Source organism: Scyliorhinus canicula, chromosome 14 (assembly GCF_902713615.1).
Source record: "Scyliorhinus canicula chromosome 14, sScyCan1.1, whole genome shotgun sequence".
NCBI lineage: Eukaryota > Metazoa > Chordata > Chondrichthyes > Carcharhiniformes > Scyliorhinidae > Scyliorhinus > Scyliorhinus canicula.
The window spans coordinates 61,031,815-61,051,355 of NC_052159.1; the positions used below are offsets into that span (position 1 = coordinate 61,031,815).

At 47.6% G+C, this 19,541-nt stretch overlaps 1 protein-coding gene across 3 annotated transcripts in view; it reads right to left on the minus strand.

Annotated features, from left to right (window-relative positions):
- Window positions 1-19,541, minus strand: part of elmod1 (ELMO/CED-12 domain containing 1) — a 54,217-nt gene that overhangs the window by 16,164 nt on the left and 18,512 nt on the right. For 2 of the 3 annotated variants that reach the window (XM_038818368.1, XM_038818369.1), the window contains exons 4-8: window positions 16,654-16,751; window positions 9,420-9,549; window positions 2,845-2,978; window positions 2,666-2,734; window positions 1,831-1,854 (exon numbers count right to left, since the gene is read on the minus strand). In XM_038818368.1, the coding sequence (XP_038674296.1) occupies window positions 1,831-1,854; window positions 2,666-2,734; window positions 2,845-2,978; window positions 9,420-9,549; window positions 16,654-16,751 (455 nt within the window). The remainder of the gene's footprint in view (window positions 1-1,830; window positions 1,855-2,665; window positions 2,735-2,844; window positions 2,979-9,419; window positions 9,550-16,653; window positions 16,752-19,541) is intronic. The other variant, XM_038818367.1, reaches the window with a different exon arrangement.

A 19,541-nucleotide genomic window follows, 5' to 3' on the forward strand; every position in this document is an offset into this window, starting at 1 on the left:
CTTTTCACAGTAACTTCATTGAAGCCTACTCGTGACAATAAGCGATTTTCATTCATTTTAAAAATCATGAATCATGACCACAACCTGCCCACTTTGGGTTTAACAGAGGCAGAACAGAGGACAAGGAGCTGGACTGCTTCAGGGGGCATGGGTTAGCCAGTTGAATATATACTGAAACAGAGGGCCTGAGATTTAACTTCCCTTACAGGCTAAACCTGTCTGAGCGGATTTACTTGGCCTTGGAATGCCTGGCAGCAGAAAAGAGGTGAGAACACCTTCGCGGAAAAGTGCTTTTACAACATTGTTTCCAAGCCAGGAGCAGCAGGATTGCTTTCTCCTGGACTAAGCTTATCGAATTGCCTGGAATCAGACTCCCCTTAACTATCAGTAGACGACCGCAGCCCCCTCTCAAACCTAAGAATTGGCACCCCCACACCCGGCCTAAGGATTGAACCACTCAAGGTCAGTGATCAGATCTCTACCTCCCCATTCCCACTAGCAGCTATAATTTCCCTCTGGTCTACAATCTGCTCCAAAGTGCTCCCCACCCAACTACAGGTCAAGCCTGTCAATTAGGTTGATTTGCAGTTGGAGACCCTGTCAAGAATAATATGCACATGGGTGGCACGGTGCCGAGGACCTGGGTTTGATCCCGGCCCCGGGTCACTGCCTGTGTGGATTTTGCACATTCTCCCGTGTCTGCATGGGTATCCCCTCCAACAAGGGTAGGGTAGGTGGATTGGCCGTGCTAAATTGCCGCTTAATTGGAGAAATACTCTAAATTTATGTATATATATATATAAATAAAAGAAGAAAAATATGCACATAGTGCAAATAGAACGTCACGGCTAAAACTCCACAGCATGTGGGGAAAACTGGACCTTCAGGTTTCCTACCCAAAACTCGATTCAAGCACCAGCAAACCCACCCATGTCAATATCAGAGTCATAATTAAAGGAAGGTGGATTGAGAGTGGATTTAAAAACTTACATGCAATAATTATTCATAAATGACAATAGACCACATTATTTTCATATCTCACAAAATTGCCTATTTTACATAATTATAACAGCAATAGTTTTTAAAATTGTGATCAGCCTGTGATGTCCGCATTAAAGTGCAGCACAAAATGCCCACGGCAATTAGTATCAAAATGCGATGGCACAGTGGTTAGCACTGCTGCCTCACAGAGTCAGGGACCTAGGTTCATTTTTGGCCTTGAGTACTGTCTATGTGGAATCGGCACCTTCTCCCAGAATCTGCGCAAGTTTGTTCAGAGTGCTCCGGTTTCCTCCCACAGTCCAAAGATTTGCAGGTCAGATGTATTACCCATGATCAGTGTGTGGGGTTACAGGGATAGGCCGGGGCAGTGGACTTGGGTGGGGTGGAGAGTTGGTGTATGGTGTAGACTCGATGGGCCAAATGGTCTCCTTCTGCACTTCAGGGATTCTATGATGTGAGAATTTTGATCAGTGGAACGGATTTTTAGTCAACACTAATAGTTCAAGTAAAATTCATTAAATTGTCAGGTATTATCAGACCATTCATCTCATTCCTAATTTCTGAACCCCTTCCTTACAAAATGTAAAGGGTTGGTGTTTTGAGTTCTAAGACACTGACAGTATTTCAGGGGGCTTGGCTTAAAATCAGAACTGGACGAAGAGGCTATTTCTTTGCCTTGGGAACATTGGTTTGTTACAGCCAGATACATGTACTCCTTCACATTCAAATTAGGTTTCTCAACATTCATTGCCCAAAAAGAATGATTAAACAATGAGATATAACGCAAAGTAAGATACATATGATTAAAAGAAAATGAAGTGATAGTACCTTACATCTTCTTTGGTTAGTTCCCTAAAAAAAAATGATGGAATTAAAATATGACAATGGTCAATGAATATGACATTGTTACAATGTGTGAAACTGGAATGAAGAAAATAATCCACACTACAGGAATCAAGTGAAGAAATACATTCAGAATAACTAGTCCAAAAATGTGTGCAGGGGAGGAGGGTTGCAGAGGTTGAAATGTTGCATATACTACATTTACAAAGTAGTTGAATTTATTTCAAGTAGCAATCTCGGCATCAGCACCCCTTAAAAATTGTGAGGGGTTTGTTTTGCTCACCCAATTTTTAAAATCATTGTTTCAGGCGTGCAGGATGACAGTGTTATATTGATGAGGTAACTGGCTCATCAATGTAACACAAAATACCAGTAATATAATTGTTTTGAAGAATATGATCACATCAATGGTGTGCTAATTTAGCTTTTCCAGATAAAGCGTGATTCAAAATTTCTTCTTTTACCTTCTATTCATAAATAGGTCTCCCCAAAAGATTAGCCCCGTATCCCCTTTTAAAAAGTTTTAATATTCAACACTGCATTTCAGTGAGATGACTCAATAGACTTTTATTTGGAGTTGACCTTCAATAATATTCATCTTGCATTTCTATAGCAAGGAATTCTTTATTGTACTTTTAATTACAGTGCACAGGGCTGAACTGTGGGTACACATTGTTACAAGTGAATTGTTGATGACAGCTTTGGAAGTAAAAAAATATACTGAAGTAAACCATTGAAATTCAACTCAGAGGGTCATACACATTCATCATACACATCAACACAATGTTAAATAAAGCATCCGACCAAATGAGCAAGTTACCTGTACTTTGCTTGGTGAGAATCAAAAAGAACTTGGCGGGCAGTTGTGTTGTCATGTTCTGCAAAAAAACTGGAAAAAAGGTGAGAAACTGTATAAAGCTTATATAATTCATACACAAAAGGCAGGAGAGGGAAGAATCTGGATAAGAGTTTTAAAAATTGTACATAATCTATACTTACACCAAGTTATATAACCCCAACATCCCCATTCCTCTGAAATCAGTCTTTGGGTCGTCACCTTGGAAACCTATTTCACACCATTGTTTGCTAACTCGACCATTCAACGCGACATCAGGCCGAAGGAAAGTCCACAGCTAACAGGATTCATAGAAAATAAAAATATATTTTTCACAAATTGCCTTTTAAAACAAAAATCAAATCACATTAGGAAGGTGAATAAACAAGATAGTATGAAGTCACATTCAGTCTCCAACTTCCAACTTGCTGCTTTCCCCCTTTCCTCCCTGAGATTCCCACTTCCCTCCACCGAACAGTTCATTCCCTCTGGCTTGCCACTCTTCTTGATTAGATTTGATTTGATTTATTGTCACATGTACTGAAGTACAGTGAAAAGTATTTTTCTGCGGCCGAGGGAACGTACATAGTACGTACATAGTAGACAAAAGAATAATCAACAGATGTTTCCCTTTTCAATCCTGCAATGCCTTCTTCTTGTGACCTACTTACTCTTTCCCACTCACTGCTTTCTTCTCTTGAACCACTCCCGCAATATAGCTAACCATTGTCCTCTCCGGACTCCTTTGCTTCCTCTCACAGCAAGGCTTCTCTCCTGAGCCCTCACTCATAGGAGAAGGAAGCAGCGAGGAGGAAGAAAGGGGGTCTGAAGAGGGAGCCAGGGGTTGGGAGGAGCGGGAAGCAAAGTGGCGGGGTGATTAAAAAAAGACTGGTCATACAGTTGCAACACAATTCTTGGAGCATGTGTAATAACCATGCTGAATGAAAATGGAAAACTTTATTTATTGCTAAAACAAAAACGGCCTATTAAAACATACTTTCAAAGGGGAATATATAACATTACTTTTAAACAAAATAGCTCATTATGATACAGAAATTGTGAATATTTACGGGAAGAGAACCACGGGTGAATGTTTCAGGGGTGAAGGAGGGAACGAGGAACCCAAAATACAGGGCCATCATAGATTCAGACTTGAACACTTTTTGCTGTTTCTCACTCAGCAACCAGTTAGGTTGACAGGCTGGTTGGCTGATGGGCAGGAAACAAGCAATGGAAGAAAAAGCCAGGAACGGGAACCAGGAAGGAAGCAAGTTGGTCAATCACCGCAAAGGGTTTGTTGGAGGGGCTTGGTCCAGAAGCAGTGCTCTTGAAAGCATTTAATTGCTGGCTTTGGCTACTCCATCCTTTACCGGGAGCGGTGTATTATGGCCTTGTAAATAAATCCTAGTTTCTTTGATACAACTCAGTGTGTACTCTCTGTGATCCTAAAATGCAGCATTCCCCTCCAGAGTGGGTTACTTAAAAACCTCAAAATCTGCCTCCAACCTCACATGCCTGTCTTGCTGGGGCTAGTATAAAAAAGGTTTTATTAAAAGATTCATTCACATTATTTATTAATGACTTGGATGATGGCAGAGAAAGTCATGTATCCAAATTTGCTGATGATACAAAGATAGGTGGGATTGTAGACAGTCCAGATGATAGCATAAAATTGCAAGGAGATATTGACAGTGAATGGGCAAAACTGTGGCAGATGGAATTCAATATAAACATGTGTGAGGTTATCCATTTTGGACATTATAAGGATAGAACAGACTACTTTCTAAATGGAAAAAGGTTAATTATGGTGGATATCCAAAGAGATTTGGGGATTCGGTGCATGGATGGTCAAAATGCCATGAACAAGTGAAGAAAATAATCAAAAAGGCTAATGGAATGCTCGCCTTTATATCTAGAGGATTGGAGTATAATGACACAAAGGTTACGCTGTAGTTATACAAAGCCCTGGTTGGATCCCACTTGGGAGTACTTTGAGCAGCTCTGGGCACCATATCTTTGGGAGGATATTTTAGCCTTGGAGATTTACAAAAATTATACCTGATTTGATTTGATTTGATTTTTGATTTGATTTATTATTGTCACATGTATTAGTATAGAGTCAATGGCTAGGAGGCTGGTTTGCATGATGGACTGGGCTACATTCACAAACTTTTGTAGTTTCCTGCGGTCTTGGGCACAGCAGGCTCCATACCAAGCTGTGATACAACCAGAAAGAACGCTTTCTATGGTGCATCTGTAGAAGTTGGTGAGGGTCGTAGCTGACATGCCAAATTTCCTTCGTCTTCTGAGAAAGTAGTGTCGTTGGTGGGCTTTCTTAACTATAGTGTCGGCATGGGGGGACCAGGACAGGCTGTTGGTGATCTGCAAACCTAAAAACGTGAAGCTCTTGACCCTTTCTACTTCGTTCCCTTGATGCAGACAGGGGCATGTTCTCCACTACGCTTCCTGAAGTCGATGACAATCTCTTTCATTTTGTTGACATTGAGGGAGAGATTATTGTCGTCGCACCAGTTCACCAGATTCTCTATCTCATTCCTGTACTCTGCCTCGTGATTGTTTGAAATCCGACCCACTGCAGGGGTGTCATCAGCAAATTTTAAAATCGAGTTGGAGGGGAATTTGGCCACACAGTCATAGGTGTATCAGGTGTATAGTATGGGGCTGAGGACACAGCCTTGTGGGGCACTGTGTTGAGGATGATCGTGGAGGAGGTGTTGTTGCCTGTCCTTACTGATTGTGGCCTGTGGGTTAGAAAGTTCAGGATCCAGTCGCAGAGGGAGGAGCCGAGGCCCAGGCAACGGAGTTTGGAGACGAGTCTCGTAGGAATGATGGGTTGAAGGCGGGGCTGTAGTCGATAAATAGGAGTCTGACATAGGTGTCTTTGTTATCTAGGTGTTCCAGGGTAGAGTGCAGGGCCATGGAGATGGCGTCTGCTGTGGACCTGTTGCAGCGGTAGGCGAACTGGAGTGGATCAAGGCAATCCAGGAGGCTAGAGTTGATTCGTGTCATGACTAACCTTTCGAAGCACTTCATGATGATGGATGTCAGAGTCACTGGACGATAGTCATTAATGCACACTGCTTGGCTTTTCTTTGGTACAGGGATGATGGTCATCTTCTTGAAGCAGATAGGGATCTCAGATTGTTGTAAAGAGAGGTTGAAGATGTCTGCAAATACCCCCGCCAGCTGATATGCGCAAGACCTGACTGCACGTCCTGTATCCCATCCGGGTCAGTGGCTTTCCATGGGTTGACCTTCGAGAAGGCTGCTCTGATGTCTGCAGTGGTGATCTCAGATACAAGTTCATCCGTGGCTTCTGGGGTGGAGGGCTCTCTCTCGTTGACCTCGTGCTCAAAGCGGGCATAGAATGTGTTGAGCTCATCAAGGAGGGGTGCATTGGAGCAGATGATTTTACATGCCTTCATCTTGTAGCCCGTTATGTCTTGCAGACCTTGCGGGGATCCGTGTGGCTAGCCTGGGCTACAGGGGTTAAGTTAAGAGGAGAGATTACACACATTAGAGGGAGAGGAGTTGCATTCGACATCCCAGAGGGAGACGGGTGGGGGCATGCCACAGTACCAGAGGGAAGGGGTTGGGGGGGGGGGGGGGGGGGGGTTGGGTATGCCACAGTCCCAGAAGAAGGGGATAAAAGCAAATTACTGCGGATGCTGGAATCTGAAACCAAAAAGAAAATGCTGGAAAATCTCAGCAGGTCTGGCAGCATCTGTAGGGAGAGAAAAGAGCTAACGTTTCAAGTGGACGGCACGGTAGCACAGTGGTTATCACAGTTGCTTCACAGCTCCAGGGTCCCAGGTTTGATTTCCGGCTTGGGTCACTGTCTGCGTGGAGTTTGCATGTTCTCCCCGTGTCTGCGTGGGTTTCCTCCGGGTGCTCCGGTTTCCTCCCACAGTCCAAAGATGGGCAGGTTAGGTGAATTGGCCATGCAAAAATTGCCCTTAGATTGGGTGGGGATGCTGGGTTGCGGGAATGGGGTGGAGCTGTGGGCTTAAGTGGGATGCTCTTTCCAAGAGCCGGTGGAGACTCGATGGGCCAAATGGCTTCCTTCTGCACTGTAAATTCTATGATTCTATGAGTCCAGATGACCTTTTGTCAAAGCTTTGTGAAAGCTCTGACAAAGGGTCACTTGGACTTGAAAGGTTAGCGCTTTTCTCTCCCTACAGATGCTGCCAGACCTGCGTAGATTTTCCAGCATATTCTTTTTGGTCCCAGAGGGGGGAGTGTGTGGGGGGGGTGCCATAGTCCCAGAGGGAGGGGGCGCTTGTCACAGTCCCAGAGGGAGGGGGTGGGACGTGCCACAGTCCCAGAGGGAGAGGGGACGTGCCACATTCCCAGAGGAAGGAGGAGGGGTGCCACAGTCCCAGAGGGGAGGGAGGCGTGTCACAGTCCACAGTCCCAGAGGGAGGGAGGGGGGTGTGTGTGCCACAGTCCCAGAGGGGGGGGGGAAAGAGAGGGGGGGCGTGCCCCAATTCCAGATGGAGGGCGGGGCGTGCCGCAATCCCAGATGGAGGGCGGGGGGTGCTAGAGTCCCAGAGGAGAAGGGGGTTCCACAGTCTCAAAGGCGGTGGGGAGGGGGGGGGGGATTACACAGATCAAGAGAGAGGGGGGTGGGGGGATGCTACAGTCCCAGGGGGGAGGGGGTGCCACAGACCCAGAGGGAGGGGCAGCGTAGCACAGTTCCTGGACAGTCAGGAGTACCCAGAGTTTCTCCCGAAGGTGGCAGGGCACTGGGGGTGCCATATGGTAAGGCCCACCTGCTGAGGGACCCATCACTGCTCACCACCCCCATAACCACACCCCACTCCACCAAGGACCCTATCACCACCATCGCCTCCCCTGAAGGTCTGTGAGATGAAATGACGACCATGCATGCAGGGACCACCTGAGCAGACGATGGAATGTGACACCGGACCGAGAGTCAGATGCTGTCAAACAATGCACAGCACCAGAGCTCATCGCGGAGTGGGTCGTCATCATCCTCCACCCCATGGACCAGACCCGCCCATACTGCCAACCAAGTGCCAACTCCTCACTCGATACCTGGATGGTCCCTGTGGCATAATGGTTCAGGTCGAACTTCACCTTGACCAGCCACCAGGAGCGGGTGTCCACCCCCATACCCCGTAGTTCCAGGTGCGCCATCTATCAGCAGAGATGTCACACGGTCTCCCAGCTCGGCTGTAGTTGTCAGTGACACGCACGGTCCGGCAGGTCCTCAAAGTGCTGCTGATATACACGGGACCTGATGCGGCGCCTGCTTCCCACCTCCTTCTCAGCCCGTTGGACGCCTGGCACCGGCTGACGACTGATTCTCTGCCTGATCGCGATTGCGGCGACGCTGGAGAAAACTAGGGGGCACATTCTAAAAATTAGGGCTAGACCATTCAGGAGAGATGTTAGGAAGCACTTCTTCACACGAAGAGTGGTAGAGATTTGGAATTCTCCCCCACAAACAGCAGGTGAAGCTAGATCAGTTGTTAATTTTAAATCTGAGAATTTCCGAAGAGTGAATCATGTTTAACTAACTTGCTTGAGGGTGATACAGTTGATGTGGATGTGAAGCACGTGGACTTCCAAAAGGCTTTTGATAAATGCTACTGAAAGGACTTGTGTGTAAAGTTAGAGCTCATGGAATAAAAGGGACACTAGCAATATGGGTTAAAAATTGGCCTAGAGACAGGAAGCCAAGATTAGTGGTGAAAAGTTGTTTTTCAGACTGGAGGATAGTTTATAGCGTGTCAGTGTTAGGGCCACTGCTTTTCCTGATATGTATTAATGACACAGACTTTGGTGCACAGGGCACAATTTCTAAATTTATGGATGACACGAAGCTTGGAAAGTATCACGAACTGTGAAAAAAACAGTGTTGAACATCAAAAGGACACACATCAATACGCACACCCATGGTAGAATGGGCAGAAAAGTGGCAGATTAAATGTAATGCAGAAAGTGTGAATATATTTGTCTTGATAGGAAGGATGAGGAAAGGTAACAAAAATAAAGGATACCATTCTAAAGGGGTGCAAGAGCAGAGGGATCTGGAAATACAGGTGCACAAACCATTGAAGGTGGCAGGCGGATTGCGAGCACAGTTAAAAATAGCATACAGGATTCTGGGCTTTATAAATAGGGGCAGAGAGCACAAAAGCAAGGAAGTAATGACAGACCTGTAGAAAATATGATTTTTATCTCAACTGCATTATTCCATCTAGTTCTGGGCACCTCACTTTGGAAGGACATGAATGCTTGAGGGAGGGTGCAGAGAAGATTCACAAGAATAAAGTTATTCATTCCTGGAACCAGTTACATAGATACTTTGGAGAATCTTGGGGGTAGTTTCCTTGAAGAAAAGAAGGCCGAGAGGAGATTCGATAGAGAAATTCAAAATCATGAAGTCGAGACAGAGTAAATAGGGTGAAATTATTCCCATTGTTGGACTGGTTGAGAACCAGAGAACACCAATTTAAGGTGATTGGCAAAAGAAGCAATGGTTACACGAGGAAAACCTTTTGTAACATAGCGAGTGGTCGGAAACTGGAATGCACGGTGAAGGCAGATTCAATTGCCACTTTCAAAAGACAAGTGGACCAGTATCGGAGGAGGAAAAATTTGCAGGATTACAGGGAAAGGTAGGAATATATTCAGCGGAAAAACAAAGATTCTAGCAGTTCAATGATCTGCTATTGCTCTATCCACTGACCTTCAACAGCGTTTCTTCATGGTGTGGATTTTCAGAATCATACTGATCTCTGCGGAGTCTTTCAACTTCTGCAATCAGTCTTCTATATCCTACAATCTGTAGGAGACAGGCTTGCAGAGAAATCCCAAACCTTGGCAGAACAAAATAGCAGTTTCAGGTTGTTCATATTGAGAAACAGAAATAGTATTTATACGTATGCTATTCCTTTTTGTGCTTTTAGGCAGCAGATAGTGCAGCTCTCTTCTTCCTAGCTTGATGTTAATAGCACATTGTGCCACAATTATGCGATCGGGTCACGATTTGGCATCTTAAGTGAACCCACCTGCCTTCAGTATGGGTCTCACCATTTGCCTCATTATGGTAGCTGGAAATGTGTTGGAATCTTAAATCAAGATGTTAATCTCTTACTCATCCATTTCTTGCTCATTATAAATTATTGTTCTTCCTCTCCTGAATGGGTTACTCAGCTGCCTCAAAACCCAGTACAGTTAAATGTAACCCCCCTCCATGCACGTCAATCTCTCGTGCTTGCAGTGGGGATGTGGAAGCTGAGGGGAGTTTGGGATTAAAATCAAGCTAAAGGCTTAGTGGTCCGAGTTAAGGAGGGAAACAAATTCAGCCACAGTTCCTCACGTAAAATTCCTACTAACTAGTGTATATAGGCAAAAGGAAGACTAGCGCAAGATCCAGTTTGGCTGTGATATCCCCCATTGAATCACCCATTAACATATACAATCTATCCCTGTGTTTGTGTGGGTTTCACCCCAACAACCCAAAAAGATGTGCAGGCTAGGTGGATTTGCCACGCTAAATTGCCCCTTAATTGGAAAAAATGAATTGAGTACTCTAAATATATAAAAAAATATAAACATATACAATCTAAAGTGGATTTGTTGTATTGTCACGTGTACCAAGGTAAAGTGAAAAGTATTGTTCTGCGTGCAGTCCAGACAGATCGTTCTATACAGCGGCACAGTAGCACAGTGGTTAGCACCGTTGCTTCAAAGCACCAGGGACCCGGCTTGGGTCACTGTCTGTGCAAAGTCTGCACATTCTCCCCACGTCTGCATGGGTTCCCTCCCACAAGTCCTGAAAGATGTGCTTGTTAGGTGAATTGGACATTCTGAATTCTCTCTCAGTGTACCCAAACAGGCACTGTAGTGTGGCGACGAGAAGCTTTTCACATGAGAAGCTTAATTGCAGCGTTAATGTAAGCCTACTATAGGATATACATAAAAACACAATGCAAATACATAGAAAGGTTAGTACAGTTATGAGAGATGTAGGAAGAGGATCTACGTGAGAGGGCTCGCAGAGAGTCGCCACGCTCCGAGCGCCAACTTGGAACCATCAGTCAAATGAGCTGTTTTTGCAGAGTTCATATGCACCTTTAAAATGGAACTCAATGTTGTTCAAATGGTATGGGTAAAATTGCCTGAGTAAAATATATGTATGTATAAAACCCATTCAGCAACTGTTTAGTATAATAGACAGGGCTACAAATTAATTGCTTCTTTTCCTTCTATCTTCCTCCATTCCTTCTTTCCCACACATCTCAGGTTTTCTTTTCCCTCTCGCTCCTCCCTCCTTTTTCTACCCCATCTCTATATCACTCCAATACCCTCCTCTCTTTCATGAAGGCAATACACTGCTTTACCACAAACATGTAAATTGATTTTGATTACCCAACTGGATTGCCATGAGATTGCCTTTCGCCAATATAATATTGTATAAAGAATTAATGTTTAACATGTGATATGAAGTACAAAAACCTTATCCTAAATTGGAACCCTGGGAAAGCATCTGCCCCTCCATGGCCCCACTACCTTCTTTGGTTAACCCCAAGCATTGATTTTGTATTTTTGAGGTTCTCTCATTTCCCAGTAAACAATCTACTCTGCTGGATTGACATAAACATCTCAAAAGTCATCAACAAATTGACTTCCGGTTGCGGCTATGCAGAGCTAAGCCGCACGTTCGGCAGCTCCCGCTTTAATAGGGCTTGTGGGCTCTTTTAAGGGCCCCAAACGGCGCTGATTCGATGATTCCCGGTGGATAAAGGGGTCTGGAGCAAAACACCCCGGGATTTATGGTGCAGAGTCGGAGTGGGGTGAGGAGGAAAACGGCAGCAGCTCCCCTGGAAAAGTGGGGGAAGGTGGACAAAATGGCGGCCGGTGGAGCCCCTGAGGAGTTGAGGCAGTGGGCGGAGGAGCAGCAGGCGGCCCTTCTGCGCTATTTTACGGAGCTGAAAGGGGAGTTGTTGGAATCCCTGAAGGTAACGACTAGTAAGCTGCTGGAGACCCAGAAAATTCAGGGTGCAGCGATACTTGAGTTGCAGCAGCAGGCCTCTGAGCGCGAGGATGAGGTTTCGGCCCTCGTGGGGAAGGTGGAGATGCATGAGGCACTTCACAAAAGTGGCAAAATCGGTTCAAGGAGATGGAGTTTCGATCACGGAGGAAGAACTTGCGGATCCTGGGCCTCGAGGAGGGGCTGGAGGGGTCGGACCTGCCGGCCTATGTGGCCGTGATGCTGAACTCGCTGGTGGGGGCAGGATCCTTCCATCTGCCCCTGGAGCTGGAGGGGGCCCACAGAGTACTGGCCAGGTGGCCTGAGGAGAATGAATCCCCGCGGGCGGTGCTGGTGCGGTTCCATCGGTTCAGTGACCGGGAGTGTGTGCTGCGATGGGCCAAGAAGGTGAGGAGCAGCAAGTGGGAGAATTCGGTAGTGCGTGTCTACCAGGACTGGAGTGCGGAGGTGGCTAAGCGGAGGGCCGGGTTCAACTGGATGAAGGCGGTGCTCCACGAAAAGCAGGTGAAGTTCGGCATGCTGCCGCCTGCGGCCTGTGGGTCACCTACAAGGACCGGCATCACTACTTTGAGTCCCCGGAGGAGGCGTGGGCCTTTGTGCAGGTTGAAAAGTTGAACTCGAACTAGAGATTGGGGGCTGTGGGAGTTTTTTTTATTTCTGTATCACTGTTTATGCTGTTGCTGGTTATTCTGTTTGTTTCTGTTTTTTCTCTCGCTTTCGGATTATGTTGGTTATGGTTTTGTGTTTTAAGGGGGGTATTGGGGTTTGTGGTTGATCTGTGTTTTGGTTTGTACGGGGTTGGTGGATGGGTTGGGAGTGCTGTTTGGGAGCTTCGTTCGGGGGGGGGGGGGGGCGCGGTGGGATGGGGCAGTGTGAAAGCGCGGGCTTTTCTCTGGTTTCCCGCGCTGCGGGACGAGGGGGGTGGAGCTGGTGGCAAGGGGCGTGGATATCAGATCCGTTTTCCCGCGCTGAAGCGGTGCCAAGGAGCTGATGCAGGGGAGGAGGGGTGACCTCATATCGGGAGGGGTCGGAGTTAGGGCGGGAGCTGCCGGGGTCAGCAGAAGTCAGCTGGCTCATGGGAGTACTATGGAGGGAGTGTCGCAGCTAGGAGGGGTCCTAGCCTGGGGGGGGAATACCGGGTTGCTGCTGGATTGGCCAGGGAGGAGCTGGTGTGGGTCTGGGGAGTCGGGGTGAGGTTCTATCGCCGTGGGAAACGGGCCAAATGGGTGCTGGCCAGGGGCGAGCAGTCGATGGGCTATGGCTAGTCGACGGGGGAGGGGGGCGGGGTGCCCCCTGATCCTGCTGATCACGTGGAACTTGAGGGGGTTGAATGGGCCGGATAAGCGGGCCCGGGTGTTTTCGCATCGGAAGGGGCTGAAGGCGGACGTGGCCAGGACGTGGCCATGCTCCAGGAGACCCACCTGAAGGTGGTGGACCAGGTCCATCTGAGGAAGGGGTGGGTGGGGCATTCAGGACTCGACTCGAAGAACCGGGGGGTGGCGATCCTGGTGGGGAAGAGGGTGGCGTTTGAGGCATCTGAGGTGGTGGCTGATAGTGGCGGCAGATATGTGATTGTGAGCGGTAAGCTGCAGGGGGAGAGGGTGGTGTTGGTTAATGTGTACGCCCCAAATTGGGATGATGCTGGTTTCATGAGGTGTATGTTGGGCCGCATTCCTGGCCTGGAGATGGGGGGCTTGATTATGGGGGGGGACTTCAATACAGTGCTGGATCCCCTACTGGATCATTCTAGTTCAAGGACAGGCAGGAGGCCGGCGGCGGCCAAGGTGTTGAGGGGGTTTATGGACCAGATGGGAGGAGTGGATCCCTGGAGGTTTGAGAGGCCGAGGGCTCGGGAGTACTCTTTCTTCTCCCATGTGCACAGGGTTTATTCCCGTATTGATTTCTTTGTTCTGAGTAGGGGACTGGTCCCGAGGGTGGAGGAGGCCGAGTATTCGGCTATTGCGATTTCGGACTATGCTCCGCATTGGGTGGATCTGGAGATGAGGGAGGTGCGGGACCAGCGCCCGCTTTGGCATCTGGACGTGGGGTTGTTGGCTGATGAGGAGGTGTGTAGGAGTGTCCGGGGATGTATCGAGAGGTACCTCGAGGTCAATGATACTGGGGAGGTCCAGGTGGGGATGATGTGGGAGGCTCTAAAGGCAGTGATTAGGGGGGAGTTGATCTCCATCCGAGCCCATAGGGAGAGGGGGGAGAGGAAGGAGTGGGAGAGACTGGTGGGGGAGCTGTTGAGTGTAGATAGGAGGTACGCGGAGGCCCCGGAGGAGGGATTGCTGGGGGAGCGGCGTAGCCTGCAGGGTTTGGGGTGGGGTTTATTAAATGGGTGAGGTTGCTGTACGAGGCCCCGATGGTGAGTGTAGCGACAAATGGGAGGAGGTCCGAGTACTTCAGGCTCCACTGGGGACGAGGCAGGGGTGCCCCCTGTCCCGCTTGCTTTTTGCGTTGGCAATTGAGCCTCTTGCCATGGCTCTCAGGGAGTCGGGGAGGTGGAGCGGTCTGGTGCGGGGTAGGGAGGAGCACTGAGTGTCGCTGTATGCAGATGACTTGCTGCTGTATGTAGCAGACCCGGTGGGGGGAATGCCGGAGGTGATGGAGATTCTTGCTGAGTTTGGGAGTTTCTCGGGCTATAAATTGAACCTGGGCAAGAGTGAGCTGTTTGTTGTACATCCGGGAGATCAGGAGGGGGGGATTGGTAGGCTCCCGCTAAAGAGGGCAGTGAGGAGCTTTAGGTACTTGGGGGTTCAGGTGGCTAGGAGCTGGGGGACTCTGCACAAGCTTAATTTTACTAGGTTGGTGGAGCAGATGGAGGAGGAATTTAAAAGGTGGGACATGCTGCCGTTGTCGTAGGCGGGTAAAGTACAGTCCGTTAAAATGACGGTGCTCCCGAGGTTTTTGTTTTTGTTTCAATGCCTCCCCATTTTCATTCCGAGGGCCTTTTTTAGGAGGGTGAACAGCAGCATTCTGGGATTTGTTTGGGCGCACGGGACTCCGAGTGTACGGAGGGTCTTTTTGGAGCGGGGCAGAGATAGAGGGGGGCTGGCGCTGCCCAACCTCTCTGGGGTACTATTGGGCGGCTAACGTCTCGATGGTACGTATTGGGTAATGGATGGGGAGGGGCAGCATGGAAACGAATGGAGATGGCGTCCTGTGGAGGCACGAGCCTGAAGGCACTGGTAAAGGCGACGTTGCCGCTCCCTCCAACGAGGTACGCTACGAGCCCGGTGGTGGCGGCCGCCCTCAAAATTTGGGGGCAGTGGAGGCGACACAGGGGGGAAGTGGGGGGCTCGGTGGAGGCCCCGCTGCGGGGGAACCACCGGTTTGTCCCAGGGAACATTGATGGCGGGTTCCTGGGGTGGCACAGGGCGGGCATTAGGAAGTTGGGAGACCTGTTCATTGACGGGAGGTTCGCGAGCCTGGGTGAACTGGAGGAGAAGTTTGAGCTCACCCCGGGGAATATGTTCAGGTACCTTCAGGTCAAGGCGTTTGCTAGGCGGCAGGTGGAGGGGTTCCCTTCGCTGCCCCCGCGGGGGGCAAGAGATAGGGTGTTTTCGGGGGTGTGGGTCGGGGATGGGAAGGTCTCTGACATCTACCAAGTGATGCAGGAGGTGGAGGAGGCGTCGGTAGAGGAGCTGAAGGCTAAGTGGGAGGTGGAGCTGGGGGAGCAGATTGGGGAGAGGACATGGGCGGACGCCCTGGAGAGGGTGAACTCCTCCTCTTCATGTGCGAGGCTTAGCCTCATCCAGTTCAAGGTACTGCACAGGGCTCATATGTCCGGGACAAGGATGAGCAAGTTTTTTGGGGGTGAGGACAGGTGCATCAGGTGTTCGGGGAGCCCAGCGAACCATGCCCATATGTTTTGGGCATGCCCGGCACTGGGGGAATTCTGGCAGAGGGTGGTGAGGACGGTGTCGAGGGTGGTAGAGTCCAGGGTCAAGCCAGGCTGGGGACTCGCGATATTTGGGGTTGGGGTGGAGCCGGGAGTGCAGGAGGCGAAAGAGGCTGATATTTTGGCCTTTGCGTCCCTAGTAGCCCGGCGGAGGATCTTGCTGCAGTGGAAAGATGCGAGACCTCCGAGCGTGGAGACCTGGATCAACGACATGGCGGGATTCATTAAGCTGGAGAGGGTCAAATTCGCCCTGAGGGGTCGGTACAAGGGTTCTTTAGGAGGTGGCAGCCTTTCCTCAACTTTCTGGCTCAACGATAAGGAACTAGGTCAGCAGCAGCAGCAACCCGGGGGGGAGGGGTCTCAGGGGGGTAGTGTTTAAGTTAATTTGCTTATTGTTAATTTATTTTGTTGTTTATTGGGTTTGGGGAGGGTGGGGGGGGTTTGTTACATGCGTTGTTATGGGTGCCGGGGGTGTTTATTATTGTTATTATTATTACTGTTCTGTTGATATATATTTTTCAAAAAATTCCAATAAAAATTATTTAAAAAAAAAGTCATCAACAAATTGAAGACTGCGATTTGAAGCACAATTTCATGTTCAGTGTTGAATGGTGAGAACCTGAAATTCAATCCAGACAGATTCATTTCCATGGCAAGTAATATGTAGTGGCAGATGGTATGGAAAGGTGTGTGTGAGGATAATTGCTGGTATATATCAAGTATATGATTTTGTACTTGTACAAACATCATCAAGTGTGCACAGTGAGGGCAGCACGGTGGCCTAGTGGTTAGCACAGCTGCCTCACGGCGCTGAGGTGCCAGGTTCGATCCCGGCTCTGGGTCACTGTCTGTGTGGAGTTTGCACATTCTCCCCGTGTCTGCGTGGGTTTCGCCCCCACAACCCAAAAATGTGCAGAGTAGGTGGATTGGCCACACTAAATTGCCCCTTAATTGGAAAAAATTATTGGGTACTCTAAATTAAAAAAAAACAAGTGTGCACAGTATAAATCCAAATTCCATTACTGTGGATTGGTGTCAGGATTAATTTTTTTCAGTTGCATGATGTTATCCACAATCCTCTCGATATCGTCCATATGGGCGATCACAGCAGACTGGAGCAGCTGCCAGACAGAAAAAGAGAATAGATTGAAGATGTACAACCAAAAATATACAGCAAACTATAAGCAAAAATACAAATTAAAATTTTAAGCAAACCTTATATCACACACGCTACAATACACCTGTTTAGTTTTCAGTAGGGTACATAAATTAAAAGATATTTCAAAATTAATGTTGACATTTATAGAATCCCTACAGTGCAGAAGGAGGCCATTTGACCCATCGAGTCTGCACCGACCCTTTGAAAGGCTCTAGCTAATCCCTTGTACCCCACCCAACCTTTGGACACTAAGGGGTAATTTAGCATGTCCAATCAACCTAACCTGCACATCTTTGGACTGTGAGGAAACCGGAGCACCCGGAGGAAACCCACGCAGACACGGGGAAGAAGTGCAAACTCCAGACAGACAGTCACCCGAGGTTGGAATCGAACCCAGGTCCCTGGTGCTGTGAGGCAGCAGTGCTAAGCACTGTGCCACCGTCCGCCCCAACACTGATGCTGAACTTAGAAAACAAAAAGCTTACTTATTGGTATCAGCTTACATGCCTCTGACTATGATGAAGTTTTGACCAATGAAATAAAATAAGACTGCCCTGGAGTGTCCAAACTATGCCAGCCGGTCCCAGTATCCAGCTAAGGCTTGGTTACTAATAGTTTCAGTTTGAAAGCATTAAGGTAGAATAATCTAGCAGATTCAAGATGAGTAGTATGAGTAATGCATGACAAGCAACTAGCAAACAGAAAAGGGTGGAGCAGCAAAGATGGACAGGGGAGCATGAACACGGCTAGAAATAAGGCAGGTGGTGAATAGGCAACCAGTGAAGTGGTAAATGAGGAGCAGAGAAGAGGCAGTCTTTACACTTCCTGCTCTTATGTTGTTTGCAATTTTTCTTGGTGTATGAAACTAGTAGTCCATGAAAATGAGCACAGGGATCATAAAGTGCAATTAGATATAATTTAGGTTCCATGGCATCTTTATGCTGCCTGTTTATTTACATGATTGCTGTGCGTACCCAGCACTAAATGCACTGTTAATGCACTACATCCACCAAAATGGGACCCAAAATTGACATTATTCACCATTACTTAAACCTAGCTTGTACCTCTTATGGAGGTGCATGGTGGCTGAAGCAGGTGCTGGGAGTTGTTTTGCAACCAAATCTGATCTGGGAAAGGGAAATGAATGGCTTAACAAGGAAGGTGGGGACCTCCAAGTACTCTTGATAAGGTGGAAAAAACAGAGAGCCAGCATCTGCCTCAGGGGTTTGGAAGCGCTCGTGTCACACACTGAAATCGCACTGGAATAATCAGAGGTCAATGCCACGAGCCTCATCCCAAGAACCTGGAATCAGTGTTGTCAGAGGTTGAATGGCTTCACTTAAGTGGCCAAAGTCAAGTATTGCATGTTCGTATGCCATATTCTACCAAATGCACAACTAGCTTCGGTCACTGTTCAAATTAACACATTTCTACTACTCATCTATATGTAATATTTATCACTCAAAACACATACAGAACATGCATTTGCTTCAACCCACCCTCTCACACTTAGCATGTTTGCAAGCCTCACATCACAGCTTGCACATACTGTCAGCTGTTAGGAAAGCAGAGGTAATTTAAGGGATTTATATTTGTATTGGTAAATCAAGAGTTCGATGCCAATCTAATAGAATCTGGGAATCGAGAGTTAAATCATTGTGAACAGTCTGTGCAGCAGCCAGGACAAAAAAATGCTAAAGGAGGTGATGTAAAACGTGGATACTGGATCCATTCTTAAAGGTAGAGCATTGTTTAAAAGAACATTTGGAAAACCTGGACTGGATTACAGAGTGCAAACCACTTATGAAAAGCATTACTGTGAAAGGAGATTTCAAAGTGTGTTTTTTTTTGGAGTGGAGTTTGGAAACTCTCATCATCTAGGGGGAATTAGAAGGATAAGTCCAGAGACATTCACTCGAGGTTCAGAGTGGAGCATGTTTGACCACAGCCATCTTGTGGTTAAAGGGATGTTGTGTTGCTCAGACTGTTGTAGCTTAAGATATACGTTGTAATCAGTGTTCATTTTATCATTTGTGTGTATTTGTTAAGCTATGGATGGGGGGAGGGGGGAGGAGTAAAGGAGTATTGTAGCATTACCCAAATTTTTCATGTTTAATATTTCTTTTCTTTTGTTGTTAAAACTAATTAACAGTCCTATAACTCTACTACTCCGTGTTTCATAAAAATAAATAAAAGTTACGAATTTTTGAGCCAGAGTTCCATTCTGGAATCTTCTTGTCCAGTTATAACATCAACTCTGATCGTAACACAGCTATTCCATCATGACAGCTCCATCACCGAAACAAATTACATGTCACTGACTGATCTATTTCTCTCTTTCTTACAGAAGGTGGCAGACAACCGAAGGGAGCAGGGAAGAAACGTGGGAGGATTCCCTTAACTTCAGGTGCTGAGCATCAATGAATTTAGAGTACAGAGTTTTTCTTTTCCAATTAGGGGGCAATTTAACGTGGCCAATTCACCTACCCTGCGCATCTTTGGGTTGTGGGGGTGAGATTCATGCAGACATGGGGGTATGTGCAAACTCCACACAGACAGTAATCCGGGGCTGGGATCAAACCAGAGTCCTCGGTGCCGTGAGGCAGCGGTGCTAACCACTGCTCCACCGTGACGCCCAGTATCCTCATTCCTAATCCTCCTTCTCACACCCCACTTTCTTCTCCTCTGAGAATCGCTTGACTTAAGCTGCAGATGGTTTTGGCATGTACCTATTACTTAGAAACTCCTCTTT